General features: G+C 46.5%; 1 protein-coding gene across 1 annotated transcript; it reads right to left on the reverse strand.

Moving 5' to 3' along the window:
- Window positions 1-915: 915 nt before the first annotated feature.
- On the reverse strand, window positions 916-19,075 carry ghrhrb (growth hormone releasing hormone receptor b). The gene is made up of 13 exons (XM_030083613.1): window positions 18,998-19,075; window positions 16,617-16,725; window positions 5,766-5,873; window positions 5,033-5,133; window positions 3,492-3,589; window positions 3,263-3,395; window positions 2,152-2,305; window positions 2,018-2,078; window positions 1,720-1,789; window positions 1,525-1,616; window positions 1,316-1,445; window positions 1,196-1,237; window positions 916-1,110 (listed from the first exon to the last, which is right to left on the reverse strand). The coding sequence occupies exons 1-13, from the start codon at window positions 19,073-19,075 to the stop codon at window positions 916-918; spliced, it is 1,371 nt and encodes a 456-aa protein (XP_029939473.1).
- Between the last annotated feature and the right edge of the window lie 136 nt (window positions 19,076-19,211).

The following is a 19,211-nucleotide window of genomic DNA, read 5'->3' on the forward strand; positions in this document are numbered from 1 at the left end:
TCGTGCTGAAACACAGAGGCTGGGTAAGAGTGCTTCTCGACGCCATTTGCACCTTCAGACTGGAGTGAACCGACAACACAGTCTAATCTGAACAACACAACAACAGAACAGGATGTAACAATAGAATCAGTTCACACAACATAGTAGGTTGGTAGGTAGGTAGGTAGGTAGGTAGGTAATTATGTAGGTAAGAAGATAGGTAGGTAGGTAGGTAAGTATGTAGATAGGTAGGTAGGTAAGTATGTCGGTAGGTAGGTAGGTAAGAAGGTAGGTAGGTAGGTAGGTAGGTAAGAAGGTAGGTTGGTAGGTAAGAAGGTTCGTAGGTAGGTAAGTAGGTAGGTAAGAAGATAGGTAGGTAGGTAAGAAGGTTCGTAGGTAGGTAGGTAGGTAAGTAGGTAGGTAGGTACGTAAGTATGTAGGTAGGTAGGTAAGAAGGTAGGTAGGCAGGTAGGTAAGAAGGTAAGTATGTAGGTAGGTAGGTAGTAGGTAGTTAGGTAGGTAAGAAGGTAGGTAGGCAGGTAGGTAAGAAGGTAAGTATGTAGGAAGGTAGGTAGGTAAGTAGGTAGGTAGGTAGGTAGGTAAGTATGTAGGTAAGTAGGTAGGTAGTTAGGTAGGTAGGTAGGCAGGTAGGTAAGAAGGTAGGTAGGTAGGTTGGCAGGTAGGTAAGAAGGTAGGTAAACAGCGGTCTAGCGGCACCTCAGCAGTCTAGCGGTTCCACAGCGGTCTAGCAGTTCCTCCACGGTCTAGCAGTTCCTCAGCGGTCTAGCGGTTCCTCAGCAGCCTAGCGGTTCCACAGTGGTCGTCTTATTCATAACTTTGCTTGAACAAGGCCACCGAATGTTGCTGAGAGAAAAGTCATGGTAAAGCGCAGGTAAACTCTAGCTTTATTGTGGATTGGTGTTTGCTTTGGCTGCTTCACACTGCCGACACGCTGCTGGCTGCCGCCGCTGTTGCCGCCGCCGCTGCCCGGTCTTTGGGGCTGGACTTGTCCAGAACGGAGATCTGGGTGACCGTGCTGCTCTCGGTGAAGAGGGTGCGCCGCCGTTTGCTGTAGCTCAGGTAGCTCTGGGTCTGCCACTTCCAGAAGCGCTTCTTCAGCTCTGCCTGCACCTGGAGACCGTGGTACTTATTGGTTTCGCCAGGTTTTTGTTTTGGATGAAGTGCGCTGCGTTAGAAATGAGTTGAAGCGTCTCACCTCTCCGTTCAGGAAGCAGTAGAGCAGAGCCACGACAAAGCCCTTCAGAGGAGAAACAGATGGCCGTTACACAGGAAGCGCCTCCCTCCTTGCGTTGCCGCCGTTCCGTTTTGCTCTCACCTGAAAGGAGCCCACACCCAGCTCGACCAGGATCCGGGCGTCTTCCCCCATGGTCTCTGGCAGGAAGGCGAACAGCATGTAGTGCATTCCGAACAGCGGGATGAGCAGCAGGGTGGATTTGGCCAGCCGCCTGCAGACACAGAAAACAGAAACAGACGCTTGGCCCCGCCCCCCTCTCCCGCCGGTTCGGACGTTGGGACGCATCTTACTTGAAGTGGCTGGCGTCATTGCCGCCGACGCCGGGAGACCTCAGCTTCTGGACCAGGATCCGGATCACGTTGACAAAGATGACAAAGTTCACCTTCAGCAAACGCACACAAGTCAGTCGGCGGTGGATCATCGTCCTTGACGTTTTGCAGATCCGAGATTGAAGAGCGCCATAACCCTCTTCGCCGCGGACTCACCAGCAGTGATGCGGTTATGGGAGCCTTTATGATCCACCAGATGAAGGCCACATCCATGTCGTCCCAGCACCTGAAACGCACGGCGGGGCAGTAATGAGATCAACCCGAACCCGCCGCTGATGTACGGTGTCCGACAGGGCGCCGCCGGAACACGGCGTGTGAAATTCGATTGGGGCTTTGATGCATATGGCTCCAGTTGCAACACCAGCTTCAGAAACATGTGCGAGGTACAGAACCTGCTTCGATATAACATCATGTATCATGGAAACGCCGCGGTAGAGGCTCACCCCTCACTCACCCCTTGTTGTCGTAGAAATTTCGAGTGAGGATCCAGGCTGTGATGATGGTCAGCGGCAAACCTGCGGTGCCGAGAAACACAGTGAGAGGCGGGAGGACGGCCACACCATGCTGTGAAGAGATTGGAGCACCCACCCCAGCCGATGAGTATGTAACCCCAGAAGTACTTCTTCTGGAAGACAAAGGTGAGCGCCAGCAGCGTCTGCAGGTACATGCCCTCCACCAGCAGCCAGAAGTAGTTGGCCAGGATGCAGAAATGGAAGAAGGCCACGGCCGCTTTGCAGGACGCCTGCGGAGACACAGGAACAGAAGACGGACCATACAGGTCAGCAAGGTGTGGAAAACTCCAGCAGATATTCCCACTGTGGGAAAATACAGGGACTGTCTAATCTAATCTGACCTAATCTAATCTGATCTAATCTGAAGGCCACCTACACCCCTGTAATTAGTCATGTGTAAGTAGATTTTCTGGATAACTCAATCAACCACAGTGGCTTCTTCTTTGACTCAACCCCGGCCATCACCTTCTCCTCGTCCACTGATTGCCACTTATATGGGCTCAGTGTTGATTGGACAGTCCGACCAGTCACCATCCAATCAGACAGAGGCGTCCAGACGGGGCCAGAAGCTGGTTTACAGATACAAACTCAGAGATTCTGCTCAAGCAGTCATCTGCAGATGCAAAATGTTTATGGCGAAATATCGAGTCTGTTGCTGATCGCCAAAAGGCTGCTGCTGCTGTTGTTGTAGTTGATGTTGTTGTTGCTGCTGTTGATGTTCCTGATGTTGTTTTTGTTGTTGTTGTTGTTGCTGTTGCTGCTGCTGTTGCTGCTGTTGCTGCTGCTGTTGCTGTTATTGCTGCTGCTGCTGTTGCTGATGCTGCTGATGCTGCTGTTGTTGCTGTTATTGCTGTTGCTGCTGTTGCTGTTATTGCTGCTGCTGCTGTTGCTGTTGCTGCTGTTGCTGCTGCTGCTGCCGTTGCTGTTATTGCTGTTGCTGCTGTTGCTGTTATTGCTGCTGCTGCTGCTTTTGTTGCTGTTGTTGCTGTTGCTCCTGTTACTGTTGCTGTTATTGCTGCTGCTGCTGCTGCTGTTGTTGCTGCTTTTGCTGCTGCTGCTGCTGTTGCTGCCATTGCTGTTGCTGTTGCTGCTGCCAGCCTCTCCTCCTCCTCCCTCCCAGCCCTCATGGCTCACTTCATCAGCACCGTATCAGACTGATGGTCAGAGCAGAAGGGTGGGACACTCACCGTGGACATGAAGCAGTGGTCCAGGTCCTCATCAGAGAAAAGAACCCTGTCCTTGATGAAAACGGCGCTGGCTCTCAGAATGAACGAGACGAACAGATTGATGTGGATGTAGTTTCTGGTGCAGTGAAACTTCCTGATGAGCAGAGAGGATTTTTCTTTCAGTTAAAAATCACTTTTTCACACTTTTTTTTGGTGTTTTTTTTTTTCTAAGAGAAATCTCTGGCTTCACCTGAACGCAGTGAAGACAAAAATAGCTGTTATCAGAGAGATGAGGGACGTAGCATAGCCAGCAGTGTACACCTGTCTGAAGGTGGAGAAATAAGTGGTCTGAAACATAGAGAAGACAAGAGTAGTTATTCATGCTTTTCTTATACATATATATATATATATATATATATATATATATATATATATATATATATATATATATATATATATATATATATATATATATATAAATATATATAAGGGGTGTAACGAAATTTTGCTAAATAAGGAATGACGAATTATAATTCAAAGACGCACAAAATAATTGCACGAAATAAAAAACGCGAAAGGGCACCGCGTACCACTGAGAATGACGATTTTTTACTCTCCTCGCCTCCCGTAGCAAAACACTCATTTCAATATGGAGGAAGACGAAGTCGAATAAGCTGCTAGGCTATCGCTCCTTCGTCAGATACATCGGTTGAGTGGATCTTTTCTGGCTTCCCATATGAACGACGAGAGGACGGTGAGAAGATTGTGGATAAAACAAGAACCGTGTTGCAAAATGTCTTGTTTCGCATTTTGTATTGTTTCGTGAGTTGACCATTTCGTTACACCCCAACCAACCAACCAAATAACCAGCCAACCAGCCAACCAGCCAACCAACCAACCAACCAGCCAACCAACCAGCCAACCAACCAATCGACCGACCAACCAACCAACCAACCAACCAACCAACCAACCAACCACTCAACCAACCAACCAACCAACCAACCAACCAACCAACCTACCAACCGACCGACCAACCAACCAACCAAACAACCAGCCAGTCAACCAACTAACCAACTAACCCACCCACCTACCAACCAACCAGCCAACCAACCAGCCAACCAACCAATCGCCCGACCAACCAACCAACCAACCAACCAACCAACCAACCAACCAACCAACCAACCAACCAACCAACCCACCAACCGACCGACCAACCAACCAACCAACCAACCAACCAACCAACCAGCCAGTCAACCAACTAACCAACTAACCCATCCACCTACCAACCAACCAGCCAACCAACCAACCAACCAACCAACCGACCAGCCAACCAACCGACTGACCTTTGTCCAGTTAGAAAGCATCTCAGACTTGAAATCAGGTCAACCTTAGTCATCAAGTCCTGGGCGGGGTTTTTTTCTGCCATCCAAGGCTTTCTCAGTTTGTGCCTGTCCCTCGGCTCAGCTGGCTGGACTGTCAGAAATGTCTTTACGTATATGACATTTGTCCACTTGTAGTCAGTAACAACAGAACCAGGAAGCTGCAGAAAAATCAACTTTAAAAGACTACTTCAGAAAGCCAACAAAAAGAAAAACCAAACAAACAAGCCATCAATCAGTTTATTCAGAGCCTCTTTACTGTCATTTAGCTAATCCTTTCCCAGATGTAATCAGCCTAATTGCAGGTGGGAATCATCCTGTAATTAAAATGGCATTAGAGTGTCAGTGCACTGAGTGGCAGCAGAGAAAAGTTCAAATGAATAAGACGCTTCAGCCAAGTCGAAGCTTGTACCTTTTGGTCTTCTTCTTCATCTTCTGCAAACACGCAGGCCTCCTCGTACGAAGGGTACAGGTCGGACCAGCCGTCCTCAGTGCAGTTCCTGTAGATGTAACCTGAAAAACACGTGGACACGGTCTGAATCTGAAAGTGGCTGGGGTGGGGTGGGGGTGCTGATGCAGGTTAGATGTGGATCTAACATGATTACCATTGACGCTAAGACTCTTATTTTGTCTCATTTGGCTCCTGTTTTGAAGCGATAGAATGAAGAGCACACTTTATATAAGAGTTGTAATCATTGTGAAGCGAAGCCTGAATCAGACGCCTGGAGTCAGAACGCAGCAGCGGGTCGGCGGGTTCTCCGTGCTAATGTGAGAGAGGGAGCGCCGATCGGTGAGAAGATGCCCGCCTGGCATCCAGCGCGGGGGTTTGAGCGGTGGGCGGATCGGCCGGTACGCGGCCGCATTAGCCTCGGTGTGAGGCGGCGTGGAGAGAGCGCACCGCCCGCGGGGCTTCGCAGGATGCGAGTGGAGGCTGGAGGTCGAGGCTCCGGGGAGGCTCGGCAGAGCTCGTAACGAGCGGCGCCGACTTCGCCTCTCGCCATGAACTCTTTGATTTTCCAATTCAATGTTTTCTCTGCGTCACGGCCCGTGGCTGGGAAGGCCAGATCGAGCCCACGGCCTGAGTCCAGGGACCCATCAGTACTGAGTCATCCCCCCCCCCCCCGTTAACGGTTCCAGTATTTTACCTTCGTTGTTAGTGAAGAGCAGCGACACGTTGGCGCACGAGACCCGGACCACCCGGCCCACGTCCACGCGGTGCCAGCAGCGGATGTTGTCCCAAAACGTGGAGCAGCCTGAGAGGAAGACGGACCAAGAGCTTCAGCAAAGACTCGTTACTAGGTCCAAAGAGCCGTGGCAAAACGCAGGAACACATTGATTTTTATTTTATTCTTCATTAGATAAATTAAGCAATAATCATGGTCTCTCTGAGGAGTCTTTATCTGTACGGCGTCTCTCTCAGGTGTCTTTATGGCGTCTGTCAGGTGTGTTCATGGTGTCTCTCAGGTGTCTCTCAGGTGTCTTCATGGCGTCTCTCAAGTGTCTCCATGGGGTCTCTCAGGTGTCTTCATGGCGTCTTTCAGGTGTCTTTATGGTGTCTGTCAGGTGTCTCTATGGCGTATCTCAGTTGTCTTCATGGCGTCTCCCAGGGCGTCTCTCAATTGTCTTCATGGGGTCTCTCAGGTGTCTCCATGGTGTCTCTATGGCGTGTCACAGTTGTCTTCATGGGGTTTCTCAGGTGTCTTTATGGTGTCTGTCAGGTGTCTCTATGACGTATCTCAGTTGTCTTCATGGCGTCTCTCAGGGCGTCTCTCAATTATTTTCATGGGGTCTCTCAGGTGTCTGTCAGGTGTCTCTATGGCGTGTCTCAGGTGTCTTCATGACGTCTCTCAGGGCGTCTCTCAATTGTCTTCATGGGGTCTCTCAGTTGTCTTCATGGCGTCTCCCAGGGCGTCTCTCTGAGGAGTCTTTATCTGTACGGCGTCTCTCTCAGGTGTCTTTATGACGTCTGTCAGGTGTCTCCATGGTGTCTCTATGGCGTGTCTCAGGTGTCTTCATGGCGTCTCTCAATTGTCTTCATGGGGTCTCTGAGGTGTCTCCATGGTGTCTCTATGGCGTCTCTCAAGTGTCTTCATGGGGTTTCTCAGGTGTCTTTATGGTGTCTGTCAGGTGTCTCTATGACGTATCTCAGTTGTCTTCATGGCGTCTCTCAGGGCGTCTCTCAATTGTCTTCATGGGGTCTCTCAGGTGTCTTCATGGGGTCTCTATGGCGTCTCTCAAGTGTCTTCATGGGGTTTCTCAGGTGTCTTCATGGGGTCTCTCAGGTGGCTCCATGGGGTCTCTCAGCTGTCTGAATGGTGTCTCTCCGGTGTCTCTATGGCATATCTCAGGTGTCTTCGTGGTGTCTCTCAGGTGTCTTCATCTTCATGGCGTCTCTCAGGGCGTCTCTCAGGTGAGTCCATGGCGTCTCTCAAGTGTCTTTATGGCTCTGAGGTGTCTTTATGGCGTCTCTCAAGTGTCTTTATGGCTCTGAGGTGTCTTTATGGTGTCTCTCAAGTGTCTTTATGGCTCTGAGGTGTCTTTATGGCGTCTCTCAAGTGTCTTTATGGCTCTGAGGTGTCTTTATGGCGTCTCTCAAGTGTCTTTATGGCTCTGAGGTGTCTTTATGGTGTCTCTCAGGTGTCTCTATGGCGTATCTCAGTTGTCTTCATGGCATCTCTTGGGTGTCTTCCTGGCGTCCCTAAGGTGTCTATATGGCGTCTCTCAGGTGTGTTTTGATGTCTTTCTTTTTTTAAAACCTTGTTCTGCTGAAGGTGTTTGACTAAAGAGTTGAATTAGAATTCAGAGTTTCTGTGTTCTTCATTAAACATAGGAAATAAGCAACAGCATAAAATGTCCAGGGCTTCACTTAAAATACATTTATTAATTTTTGGGATAACAATCAATAGTTGATTGATTTTTTATAATAGCTGAAGCGCAATCACTCAATCAAGTTTTACTTGTATAGCACTTTACAACAACCCAGGCTGATCAAAGTGCACAACATGAGTAAAAAAACGTGAGTAAAAAAAAAAAACAAAAAAAACAAATATATATAAAATAAGTCCGTTCATTACATATAGTAAAATCTCAACAGTCACAGGCTGAACCTAAACAAATGAGTCTTTAGCCTGGCCTCGAACAGGGGCAGCTGAGACCGATGTAGAGGGCGTTCCAATAATCCAAACGTGAGCTGATGAAGGCGTGGATTGCTGTTTCAAGGTCTTGACGGCTGAGAAATGACTTGACTTTGGCCAACCGGCGAAGCTGAAAAAAAGCTCGCCCTGACCACAGAGTCTATTTGTTTGTTGAGTCTGAGATCGTTGTCCAAAGTCACACCAAGATTCCTGACTGTCTGGCTGAGATGGTTGGTGAGCGGCGTGAAAACTGGAGCTGCATTAGATGGACTTAGAGGCACCAGCTCTTCTGGATACATGAACTGACAGATATTGAAGGTTGGGGTTATTTCAGAAAGAAAATGGCAGCAGGGCTCACCCTCTGGTTGCACAAATGCAAGCTTTCAATTGCATCTAGAGGAAATTCAGACGCTCAGTCTCGTTGTACAACGCTGATGCCGTTCATTCTCAGAAGGAATAATACACCAGCAGCTATGTAGCTACATCCAAACAGCACACCGGGGACGGCGGCTGCTCTCACGCAAGGCTGTGTGAGTCACAGAGAAAGGATTAATGCCAGAAATGAACTTGTTCAGTATGAGCGAAGAGACATCTGAAACCAATCCCTGCAACTTTAACTAATTCCTGCAACTTCAACCAACCCCTGCAGCTCTGTGTGTATATATATTTACGTTATTTATTGCGATTCTTATTTCTTTCCTGTTTTTCTATTTGCACCAAAGAGTTGTTTCTAAATTTCATCATACATGTACGATGAGGATAAACACAGTCTCTATATTCTATTCCCAAAACTGTAATTGTCCAAAACTGATGACAGTGAGGAAATGGGGAGATATAAATATAAAAATATATAATATGTATATATAATGAATACCATCCAAGTGAAAAAAGGAGTGATGAAGCCAGCTGTTCCCTTTTTCATTCATTTCACATGCTCGATTTAAAAATTCCATTTTAAAAAAAGAGAGCACAACGCCTCAAAAGCTTCATTCCACAATCATAGAAATCTAGATATTTCTTTTAACTTTGCCATTACTTTAGAAATAAGCTTCACTCCCTTTCCTGAGGACAGCTGTCTGGATTTTTTTTTAACCACCTTTTAATGTTTTAGTCTCTTCTCATGTGGGTTTCGCTGCACTGTGTGATATTGTTAAAGGGCATGTCTTTCGCCCATTAGGCCGCTCGTTACAGAATAGTTTGCGGCAGGATAAAACAACGGACGAGCAGACCGCCGCTTCTCATCGGTTATTAATGGCTGCACCTGTTGCCCTGTTGACGGCAAAGCATGCGGAGCACAATGACGGGTTCCCATCGTGCATCTCTTCAGCGGCGCTACAGTCCTGTAGGAGGCTGATCCTCATTATGCCCATGCATGCCTGTATTGGTGTCCCGTCTCACTGAACACTATGGTGACCAGGCAGAAAAAGCATCATGGGATGGAAGAAGAAAATAAACATTTTTTTTTCCGCGATTCAGATCCATTCAGCCGTTCTCCTCCATCACTCACTCAGCACGCCAGGGTTTGCAGTTTTCAGTGCCATGCACATCAGTTACTAGCGAAATAAAGTATGGTCCGACAGCAGTTACTGTAATGATTGAATCTGAACCCTGAAACAGATATGAGTCCAACCAGGCTGGAGTGTTTAGAGGCCGCTGTTTTGTTTCTTCAAGGATTCCTTTCTTCAACAATTATGTAAGCTGTAATAAACATCAAGCACAAGTTATGAGCAGAGCTTTGGCCTTCGTTGAGGATGGGCTCAATAAACAAAGCGGGGATTAATCTGAACAGACATCAGTATGTCTTCCCTAAAGTCCTTCTTTAATTTCTCTTCTGCTGCAAGCCTTTGTTCTCCTTTTTATGGCTCAATAAGTTGCTGCAGCTGCAATATTACTGCAAATATTAGGGGAGTAAAGGTTCAGCTGGTTAATAAGCTTCAATATCCTCTCTGCATTGATATTGTTATGAAATGAGAGAGAAATAAGCAGTTGGTTTTAAGACCTGTTGAAACGGTTGTCTTTTACAATGCAACTGCTCCTCATACCTTTACTGGACTGGTAAAGGTACATTTAACTGTTTCCCATTTGGAAATGCATTAAATACTGGAAGACATCCGTCATAAAATCCCTGTTCAGAGCTGGGTTTCTAGGAGCTACAGTGAATAGGTTTTTCCATAGCCCCACCCTGATTTCATTCATTTTCTCCCTTTAAAGCTATGATTTTAGATGACATCTGTTTATCAGAAAAAACATACACAGCCACCTCCCAACACAATATTGCTCCATTTGTTTAATGGTGTGTTTCTTAATACAATCTCATCAATGAGGCTAATCAGAGTGTAAAAGTGCTCTATCCAGATATTGGACGTATCCCCAAAGACAGCAACTCTATTCATCTGTCCTTGTAAATGCTTGCAAATCCATTTAATTAAAGCTATAAAGTACAGGTGCTGATGAGAAATCTGAGGCGGAAAGCAACGATCCCAAACCAGCACTTTCAGATTCACCCAGTTACTTTGGATCCACTGCTTCAGCTGTTCTCTTCTTCAGGATGCACTTGAGTTTTAATCTTTTAACAAATGTCATTTGAATAAAAAAAATGCTTGAAATCAGGTTTAACAAATGGACATTGCTCAGAAGAGACTGAAAACTCCCGAATGACAAAGACAGCAAGTTACAAGATTTACACTCTAAAGCTTTAAGGTCCTAGTCTAAATTCTCCTGGACTTGGTAGTTTTAGAGGTCAGAGTCACCCATGACAGCAATCCACAGTCCTCATCTGTCTGAGAGAGCAGCCCAGCGGTCAGTGTTCTCCTAGTACCTCCTCTGGGTTGATAACCTCGACCCAAACTGGTCACTAGCTGCTGGTAGAAGACTAGCGATTGACTGTCTTCCCTCTGACGGGTGAGTGACCTGTCCATAATGTGGCCTGTCTTTGCCCATGCTCAGCTGCAATCTCACCCTGGATTGGATTAGAAATGGATGAATGTGTATTTAAAGATCGCCTTTGCATACTTGGTTTGTATAACTGTAATTTCTGGAATGAGGTACTTATCATTAGAGTGGACCAGGATCAGCTGTCAGCGTCAGTTATATTACTGTGTCTTTCCACTTTTCTGTACTTGAAAGAGCAGCTTCCACGCATGTTCAGGAAAAGGTGTGTTTTGCATTGACCAGTTGTCAGCTGGGACCACTGGACCGGTTCAATGAACCGCTTTAGGTAGTAGGGAGGTAGGTAAGTTGGTAGGTCGGTAGGTGGTAGGTAGGTAGGTATGTAGATAGGTGGGTAAGTAGGTAAGCTAGTACGTAGGTAGGTAGGTCGGTTGGTAAGTAGGTAGATAAGTAGGTAGATAAGTAGGTAGGTAGGTAAGTATGTAGGTAGGTAGGTAAGTAGGTAGTAAGTAGGTAGATAGGTAGGTCGGTAAGTATGTAGGTAGGTAGGTAAGTAGGTAGATAGGTAGGTAAGTAGGTAGGTAGGTAGGTAAGAAGGTAGCTAAGTAGGTAGATAGGTAGGTAAGTAGGTAGGTTGGTAAGTAGGAGGTAGGTAAGTAGGTAGCTAAGTAGGTAGGTAGATAGGTAGATAAGTAGGTAGGTAAGTATGTAGGTAGGTAGGTAAGTAGGTAGTAAGTAGGTAGATAGGTAGGTCGGTAAGTATGTAGGTAGGTAAGTAGGTAGATAGGTAGGTAAGTAGGTAGGTAGGTAGGTAAGAAGGTAGCTAGGTAGGTAGATAGGTAGGTAAGTAGGTAGGTTGGTAAGTAGGAGGTAGGTAGGTAGGTAAGTAATTAAGTAGGTAGCTAAGTAGGTAGACAGGTAGGTAAGTAGGTAAGTTGGTAAGTAGGAGGTAGGTAGGTAAGTAGGTAGGTAAGTATGTAGGTAGGTAGGTAAGTAGGTAGGAAGTAGGTAGATAGGTAGGTCGGTAAGTATGTAGGTAGGTAAGTAGGTAGATAGGTAGGTAAGTAGGTAGGTAGGTAGGTAAGAAGGTAGCTAAGTAGGTATACAGGTAGGTAAGTAGGTAGGTTGGTAAGTAGGAGGTAGGTAGGTAGGTAAGTAATTAAGTAGGTAGCTAAGTAGGTAGACAGGTAGGTAAGTAGGTAAGTTGGTAAGTAGGAGGTAGGTAGGTAGGTAAGTAGGTAGGTAAGTAGGTAGGTAGGTAGGTAAGAAGGTAGACAGGTAGGTAAGTAGGTAAGTTGGTAAGTAGGAGGTAGGTAGGTAAGTAGGTAGACAGGTAGGTAGATAGGTAGGTAGGTAAGTATGTAGGTAGGTAGGTAAGTAGGAGGTAGACAAGTAGGTAGGTAAGTAGGTAGACAGGTAGGTAAGTAGGTAGATAGGTAGGTAAGTAGGTAGGTAGGTAGGTAAGAAGATAGCTAAGTAGGTAGACAGGTAGGTAAGTAGGAGGTAGGTAAGTAGGTAGCTAAGTAGGTAGACAGGGAGGTAAGTAGGTAGGTTGGTAAGTAGGAGGTAGGTCAGTAGGTAGGTAAGTAGGTAGGTAGGTAAGAAGGTAGCTAAGTAGGTAGATAGGTAGGTAAGTATGTAGGTTGGTAAGTAGGAGGTAGGTAGGTAGGTAGGTAAGTAGGTAGGTAAGTAGGTAGAGGTAGGTAGGTAGGTAGGTAAGTAGGTCGCTAAGTAGGTATACAGGTAGGTAAGTAGGAGGTAGGTAGGTAGGTAAGTAGGTAGGTAAGTAGGTAGTAAGTAGGTAGATAGGTAGGTAGACAGGTAGGTAAGTAGGTAGGTTGGTAAGTAGGAGGTAGGTAGGTAGGTAGGTAAGTAGGTAGCTAAGTAGGTAGGTTGGTAAGTAGGAGGTAGGTAGGTAGGTAAGTAGGTAGGTAGGTAAGTAGGTAGCTAAGTAGGTATACAGGTAGTTAAGTAGGTAGGTTGGTAAGAAGGAGGTAGGTAGGTAGGCAAGTAGGTAGTAAGTAGGTAGATAGGTAGGTAGACAGGTCGGTAAGTAGGTAGGTAAGTCGGTAGTAAGCAGGTAGATAGGTAGGTAGACAGGTCGGTAAGTAGGTAGGTTGGTAAGTAGGACGTAGGTAGGTAGGTAGGTAAGAAGGTAGCTAAGTAGGTAAGAAGGTAGCTAAGTAGGTAGGTTGGTAAGTAGGAGGTAGGTAGGTAGGTAAGTAGGTAGGTCGGTAAGAAGGTAGCTAAGTAGGTAGATAGGTAGGTAAGTAGGAGGTAGGTAAGTAGGTAGCTAAGTAGGTAGACAGGTAGGTAAGTAGGTAGGTTGGCAAGTATGAGATAGGTAGGTAGGTAGGTAGGTAGGTAGTTGGGTAGGTAGGTAAGTTGGTAGGTATTCTTTTTTGGCTCTGTCGATCTCGAGAGATCATGGACAAGCCAGGGCGAAGTTATGGAGGAACTGAGATGCCCAGTTGACAGATCCCCCTTCTCAGCCTCGCTGGTAGTGTCCAACGGAATGGACAGGCCCATACGGTTGGTACCAACTTGGCTACAGGAGCTGACGGTAGGTGCCGCAATGGGAGGACCAACCACCTTCGGGGCTCCCCTCCTGATTTTTCTGTTGGTGGGGTCTGCCATAGCCTTTGTCACTCCCATGGTGGTGCCCAGTGGTGCTATTTTACGCATAGCTGGGGGTTGCCCCAGGTAGGTACGTAGGTAGGTAGGTAAGGAGGTATGTAGATAGGCAAGGAGGTAGGTAGGTAGGTAGGTAGGTAGGTACACTGCTAAAAATCCAAATCTGAGCAAGGTTAATTAAACTTGTTTTAAATGAAAATGTCTATTTTTTCTTGATTTAAGATAAATTCACTTAAATATTACATTTCATCAAGATAGAAAGACTTGATTTAAGAGAAATTCTCTGAAATCAAGAACATTTTCATTTGTTCTATTGGCCGATTTTTTTTCTTAAATTAAGATACTTTTACTTTGAAATTAGTAAAAAAAAATTTTTTTTTGCAGTGTAGGTAGGTAGGTAAGTACATAACTAGGTAAGTAGGTAGGTAGGTAGGTAGGTAAGTAGGTAGGCAGGTAGGTAGGTAAGTAGGTAGGTAGGTCGGCAGGTCGGTTGGTTTGTCAGTTGGCCATTCGTTCGTTGGTTCATTCTTCTGTCATTCTGTCGGTCTGTCAGTCTGTCAGTCCCAGGTGAGAGCTGTCGTTGTGAACTGGACTCTGCAAAGTGATCATTGTGCTCGTGAATCATTTCTAATCTTTACAGTCAAAGTCAGAAGCTGTTATTTCTTTAAGTTGATACATTCATTGTTCCTTCTCCTCCTTTATTTATTGGGTTTATTTTTCTCTGTTGTTAACGTTGACTGCTGTGCTTTCCAGCCCGTTATTGAGCCTGTGTAATTTGTTGGTGAAGCGACAGCAGTGGCTCAGCACAGAAATACGAGGAGGACAGAGATGTGCAGTGATCTGCTGGAAATGCCAAAGCTGTGTGGAAACAAGCACTGACACACAAACACATAAATCCAGCGGATCGTCTGCCGCTCGCTGTGAGTCTAATTGCAAACATCCTTTTTTTTCTGTCTTGTGCGGAGAAGACAGTCTCCGTGATATTTCCTCATTTTCTCTCTCTCTCTCTCTCTCTATCGCTGACCTCCCATGTTTCTGCTTTGATGGAGCTTCCTGTGAGATGTGGAGGTAATTAACACGAAGTGGATGAGACATCTGCCCCGTCTTTCCCTTCAGTGGACGGTTGGTAAACTGCCCAGCAAACAGGAAAGGGTCTGAAATGGGAGATTTGCACCGTTTCAAAGCCTTCTACCCATAAAATCTGACTCACAGTGACCAAATAATCCAATGATGAGCATTTATTTCTCTGGAAGCTATTATCTTCGGTGCAGGCCCGTCGTATGAAAAACAATAGATACTAAATGACAATGCAGCCGGTTTGCCACGTTCACTTCCCTTGGAAATGGGCCAAACATAAACGATCTGCACACAAGCCTTTTTCTCTCTCAAGCAACAAGTGTGGAAATTAGACATTCTAGAAATATTAGAAACGGTGCATTTGCAGTGAAAAAAAATATATATATATATATTTTTTTTACATTTTATTTGGATTTTCTTCTGCAATGTAAACCAGTTTAATACAAGTTCTGTGTGTAAAAAAAAAAAAGCCGTATTGAAAAGTTTAATCTTTAGCCATCCCTACATTAATTAATCATGATTACTCCGACAGCCGTAATTATGGAATCAGTTTAATTGAATTGAATGCGCTATTTTTTACAAAGTAATGCTATTAAAAAATACAGAAATAAAATTACTATTATAAATTGAAATTGAGTGAGGGATTCAAGTAGAAAGCAACAACTGAATGTGTGTAGTGACATTCAAAATAACACAAACAGCACAAAGCAAACTCATGCTTGTAATTTTTTAATGAGAGTCAGTCATAATCATGATTTGCAGGATTATTCTCCTCATTTCACATACGTGCAGCGGGACTGGTTTGTGTAAAATAAATAGAAATTTGACGCCTTCATGAATAATTGAAGCCGACGGTCTTCCAAAAAAACCGCCGCCGCCTTCTGCTGTGATCTGACCCAGGTGCCCTCAGAGCTTCTCCTCGGGACAGTCGCGGCGAGCGCGCTTGAATATTCATGAGCTCATTAAACCTTGTTTTTCAGTGTGTCCCTATTCCCACTTTGGCTGAGTGTTTCGCCTTTTCAAGTCGATTTTTGCACCAAATGATTTCTTTTCATTGTCCTCTTTTGCTTCTTAGCCTTTTGATTTTGTAATTTTACGTTTTACAAAGACATCGTCTCTTCTGAACTTTCACACTTTGTAAGGGGTTTGCCGGTTAGCGCACCTAGCGCCATACTGATTCTGTCCACAGCTCCCCCTAGTGTCCAGCCTCACCCATTCTGGCACAATCGGAGTTGACCGGTCAACAAAAATACCAGTATTGGCTTTGCGTGTGTTGTGCCTGTTGAAATGACCACTGCAAGGCCTGAAAGACCCTTCGACCCTGCGCCGCGCCCCGAAAACAGAGCCCCTGGACTCCAGCATCAACCTGTTCACTTGTGACTCTTTGAGTTGTTTTTTTTTTTTCTAATATGAAAGATGTTTTAGAAAGTTTCATTTGATTTGAAGTTTCTCAGATACAAGGACTTTAGTAGATTCCTTTAGTGGGATTTCCTTGTGTGCAAAGGAAGAACATGCAATATCTCAGAATTAAATGGAGCTCCTGCTCAGCTCCAATCCACCCTTCCAGCCAGCGTCAGATATGGAGAATGGAGCGCGTTGCGCCTGGAGGCTGGATCCGGTCTGCTTCACCTTCTACCTGGGCGCCAGATACTGAATGCCGTCTCGCTTGATCGGGTCTCCTTATAGCTTCGCCTCGGCTGCCGAGCGCAGGATGCTAATTTGATGACAGGAAGCAAATGAGCGTGCGACGCTATGATGAGAGAACGGCAATCAGCGGATGAAGGGAAACATCCTGCCAACCCGCTGCTCCAGGTCGGCAGGGTGTTTGATTTAAGCGCAGTCAGAAACAAAAAAGCCCGTCATTTGGGAGAAGGTGTCAAGCCCGAGCGGCTGGAGTTCACTCACACAGCGCCTCCGATGGCCGCCGGCAAAGCTGCGCCCCAAGCAGAAAGCCGGCTTTTAAGTCTAATGTGTGGAGGTGGAGGCTGGAGGGGCTCTTAACAGATTCAATTCACAGAGGAAGGAAGTCTGGAGAATGAATGAATGAATAGGATACGGGCACTCAAGTCCTTTTTATTTACCAGAAGAGTAAAGAGAAAGGTTAATGTACGCTCATTACGAGGACAGACTTAAATGGATAAACTTTGAAGTGAAATCACATTAAGCATTTTTCCGAGGCAATATTGGAGGCGCCGAGTAAACAAGGACTGGGAATCTTCGTTTCAGATTTACTCGCTGTCCATTTGGCTCAGACTGACATACCTGCTTTGGCAGAGTGGTTGTTCTCCTCCCGCCTGAGGACCCGGGTGCATTCCTCCTGAGTCTTCATGTGCTGGGCCACCAGAGCGCAGTCTGGGTGGATGGCCTCCGTCTGAAGAGCACAGACACAACGCCAGTCTCTTATCCCTACATCGGTTGGTTTGCATTCGGCCGACTTTAAGAGGATGTCGACCTCTGCGCGGTAATCGGCACCGCTGACGGCTGAAACCAGAGCCGTTTGACAACTTCCTCTGAAAGTCCTGACCCGCGCTCGTCAAGGCGGCCTCCGCCTGTCACTTCCCTTCACGCCTCGTACGCACGGCGAACGGGAGGCGGACCTACAATAATGTCAGATGAAGCGTGAAACTCACATATGCAAAGAAAACACGCCGTCAAGCTAAAGCTCATTGCTTCTGCTTCTGCTAATTGATTTCTCTGGAGGACGGGCTTGATCTGGGAATTAGAGAACACCTGCCTGTCAAACAGATGGACCGCGCTGCAGGTGAGCGACCTTTGACCTCTCGGTTTTCACTGCTCTGCAGAGTGCGGGATTAACACTGGGCAGAAACGCCTCCTGCTCGGCGCCGGGGGACTTTAAACCCAGCATCTGTCGGTTTCGCGCTTTCTTGAACTGTCCGTATCACAAACACAGCAGCTTCACCGGCTCCTGAAAATTTACTTCCCGGGAATTTACTTTACTCAGGAAGGAAAATCAGTACATGATTACTATTACTGGTTTCAGAATACTTTCCCTGGATGAAGATGGTTTATAGCTCATCGCAGTCCAGCCGTCAGGACTGGTTTATCTAAGCGGCGCCGGCGTGACACGAAGCAGAGCGCTCCGAACGGGCCGGGCGCTGTGCAAGCAGAGATAGCGAGGGGGGGGGGGGGCATTGTGCCGGGCTGCGTCTGTGTGTCTTTATGTCAATGGATGCAGAGTCGTAAATTCACTGTGTAGTGTAACTATCACTGACCAAAATCGAAAAACTCTACGAACTGTGTGTGTGTGTGTGTGTGAGAGAGACAAACAGAAGCTTGGACAATAACGGCCGCGACCTTTGATTTTGCGGCGGTGCCGTCATTCGAATTCAGTCCCGGTCCCGGCGGGTGGCTATCGGCTGCAGCCATCTTTCACCGGAATTTTACAGCAACGCGCAAACAGCAGGTCTTTTTAGAACAAGCTTCCAGTTTGACATGTCGAGCTGTGCGTCATCTGCATAACAGTGGAAGTTAATGAGGAAGCATGGAGGATGTGAAGCTACAACGATCTGAGGAAATCGGTGACTTGAAGAGTCGCAATCTGACAGCAGGCGCGGCGGGAAGCATTGTCTAAGCTTTCCCTGACACGGGCGGGATTTCCCCGGAGACAGACGTTCCACTGTGGCGGTCTGAGGGACGATATTCAACACATGACAGGAGCGTATTGGATGGTCTGTCATGATAGTGTTCCGGACTTTACCCTTCTTATTGTTCGCTAAGATTTTTCAAATCTCATTTTTATACTTTGATGAATGTTAATTTTAATTTTACAGTAACTGAACGAGTTAAACAACTTACGCTTGATCCAACTTTCACAACATTTATCCTTCAGTTGTCCATCACTTTCTCAAACTTCTGAGGACAACCCTAAACATGTCTCATACGGTACAAACATTCATTTCACTTAAGATGCCAAGTCTCTTTTTTTTTTTTTTTTTTTTTAACCGGTCCTGTCCAGCATGGTGGCAGCAGAACCGAGGTTCTGGCTGCTGTTCTTGGTGTGTGTGTGTGTGTGTGTGTGTTAAAGAAAATAATAAATAAAGAAAAGAAAAAAAATCTCATTCCAAGCCTTCGTAATCTGCCTGTCTGCCTCTCTTCATACTTCCAGTGGATTTCCCCTGGGTGGGCAGAGATAAACTCCAAAAGTCGTGTGTAAATCTGTCCTCTGAGTTTATAAACCATGTTTGAGGATTCATAATCCACAGCCGGAGAGTTGGAGAGAGGCTCAGCAGCTGGCAGCACACCTCCTCTGTACAACCTGTGGCCACGACTTGTCCTCTAACGCTCAAACTGGTCAACATTTACATTCAGATGCACGTCAAGATGCCAACGCATCAACTGCGCAGCCTTCATTCACCGTAATTAGCTTCAGTTTCTGCTGTTACAGGGGATCAGTGGAAAAATCTGGTCTCGTCATTGATATTCTGTGCAGGGAAAAGCGAGAAATGTCACCAGAAAGCATGAAAGGACTGAAATTAGGAGTGTTAAATTCAGGGATGAAGATCAAACGTCAGGCGAACTGGATCGAATGGCAAAGTGAAAGCGACGGGGTCAGAGTGGAGGCCGAAGCAGGACGTGAAGCGGCTCGGTGCTCGGGGGGGGGGGGGGGGTTCCAGCGGACTCACCGTCTCCCGGAGCGCCAGCTGCAGGATCACGGTCAGCTGGATCAGCTGGATCGGCCGCAGGCGGCCGGCGGCCGGCATGGCGCGCACCGCCACCGGCGCCGCGCTCCCCAGGCTGGGTCCCAAATTAAAAATGAAATAAATAAATGAATAAGCCTCTGAAAAACGATGCAAGTCGACGATGGAGGTGAGGAAAGTGAGCGCGAGAGAGAGAGAG

This window comes from Salarias fasciatus, chromosome 23 (assembly GCF_902148845.1).
Source record: "Salarias fasciatus chromosome 23, fSalaFa1.1, whole genome shotgun sequence".
NCBI classification, from domain to species: domain Eukaryota; kingdom Metazoa; phylum Chordata; class Actinopteri; order Blenniiformes; family Blenniidae; genus Salarias; species Salarias fasciatus.

Excerpts from the sequence above, each read along its gene's own strand:
- ghrhrb (XM_030083613.1), bottom strand. The coding sequence starts at position 19,075 with ATGCCGGCCGCCGGCCGCCTGCGGCCGATCCAGCTGATCCAGCTGACC. Across the intron at positions 3,590-5,032 it reads ATGAAGAAGAAGACCAAAAG|ACCACTTATTTCTCCACCTT; the intron begins GTACAAGCTTCG and ends TCTATGTTTCAG. Across the intron at positions 1,238-1,315 it reads TGGGTGTGGGCTCCTTTCAG|GGCTTTGTCGTGGCTCTGCT; the intron begins GTGAGAGCAAAA and ends TCTCCTCTGAAG.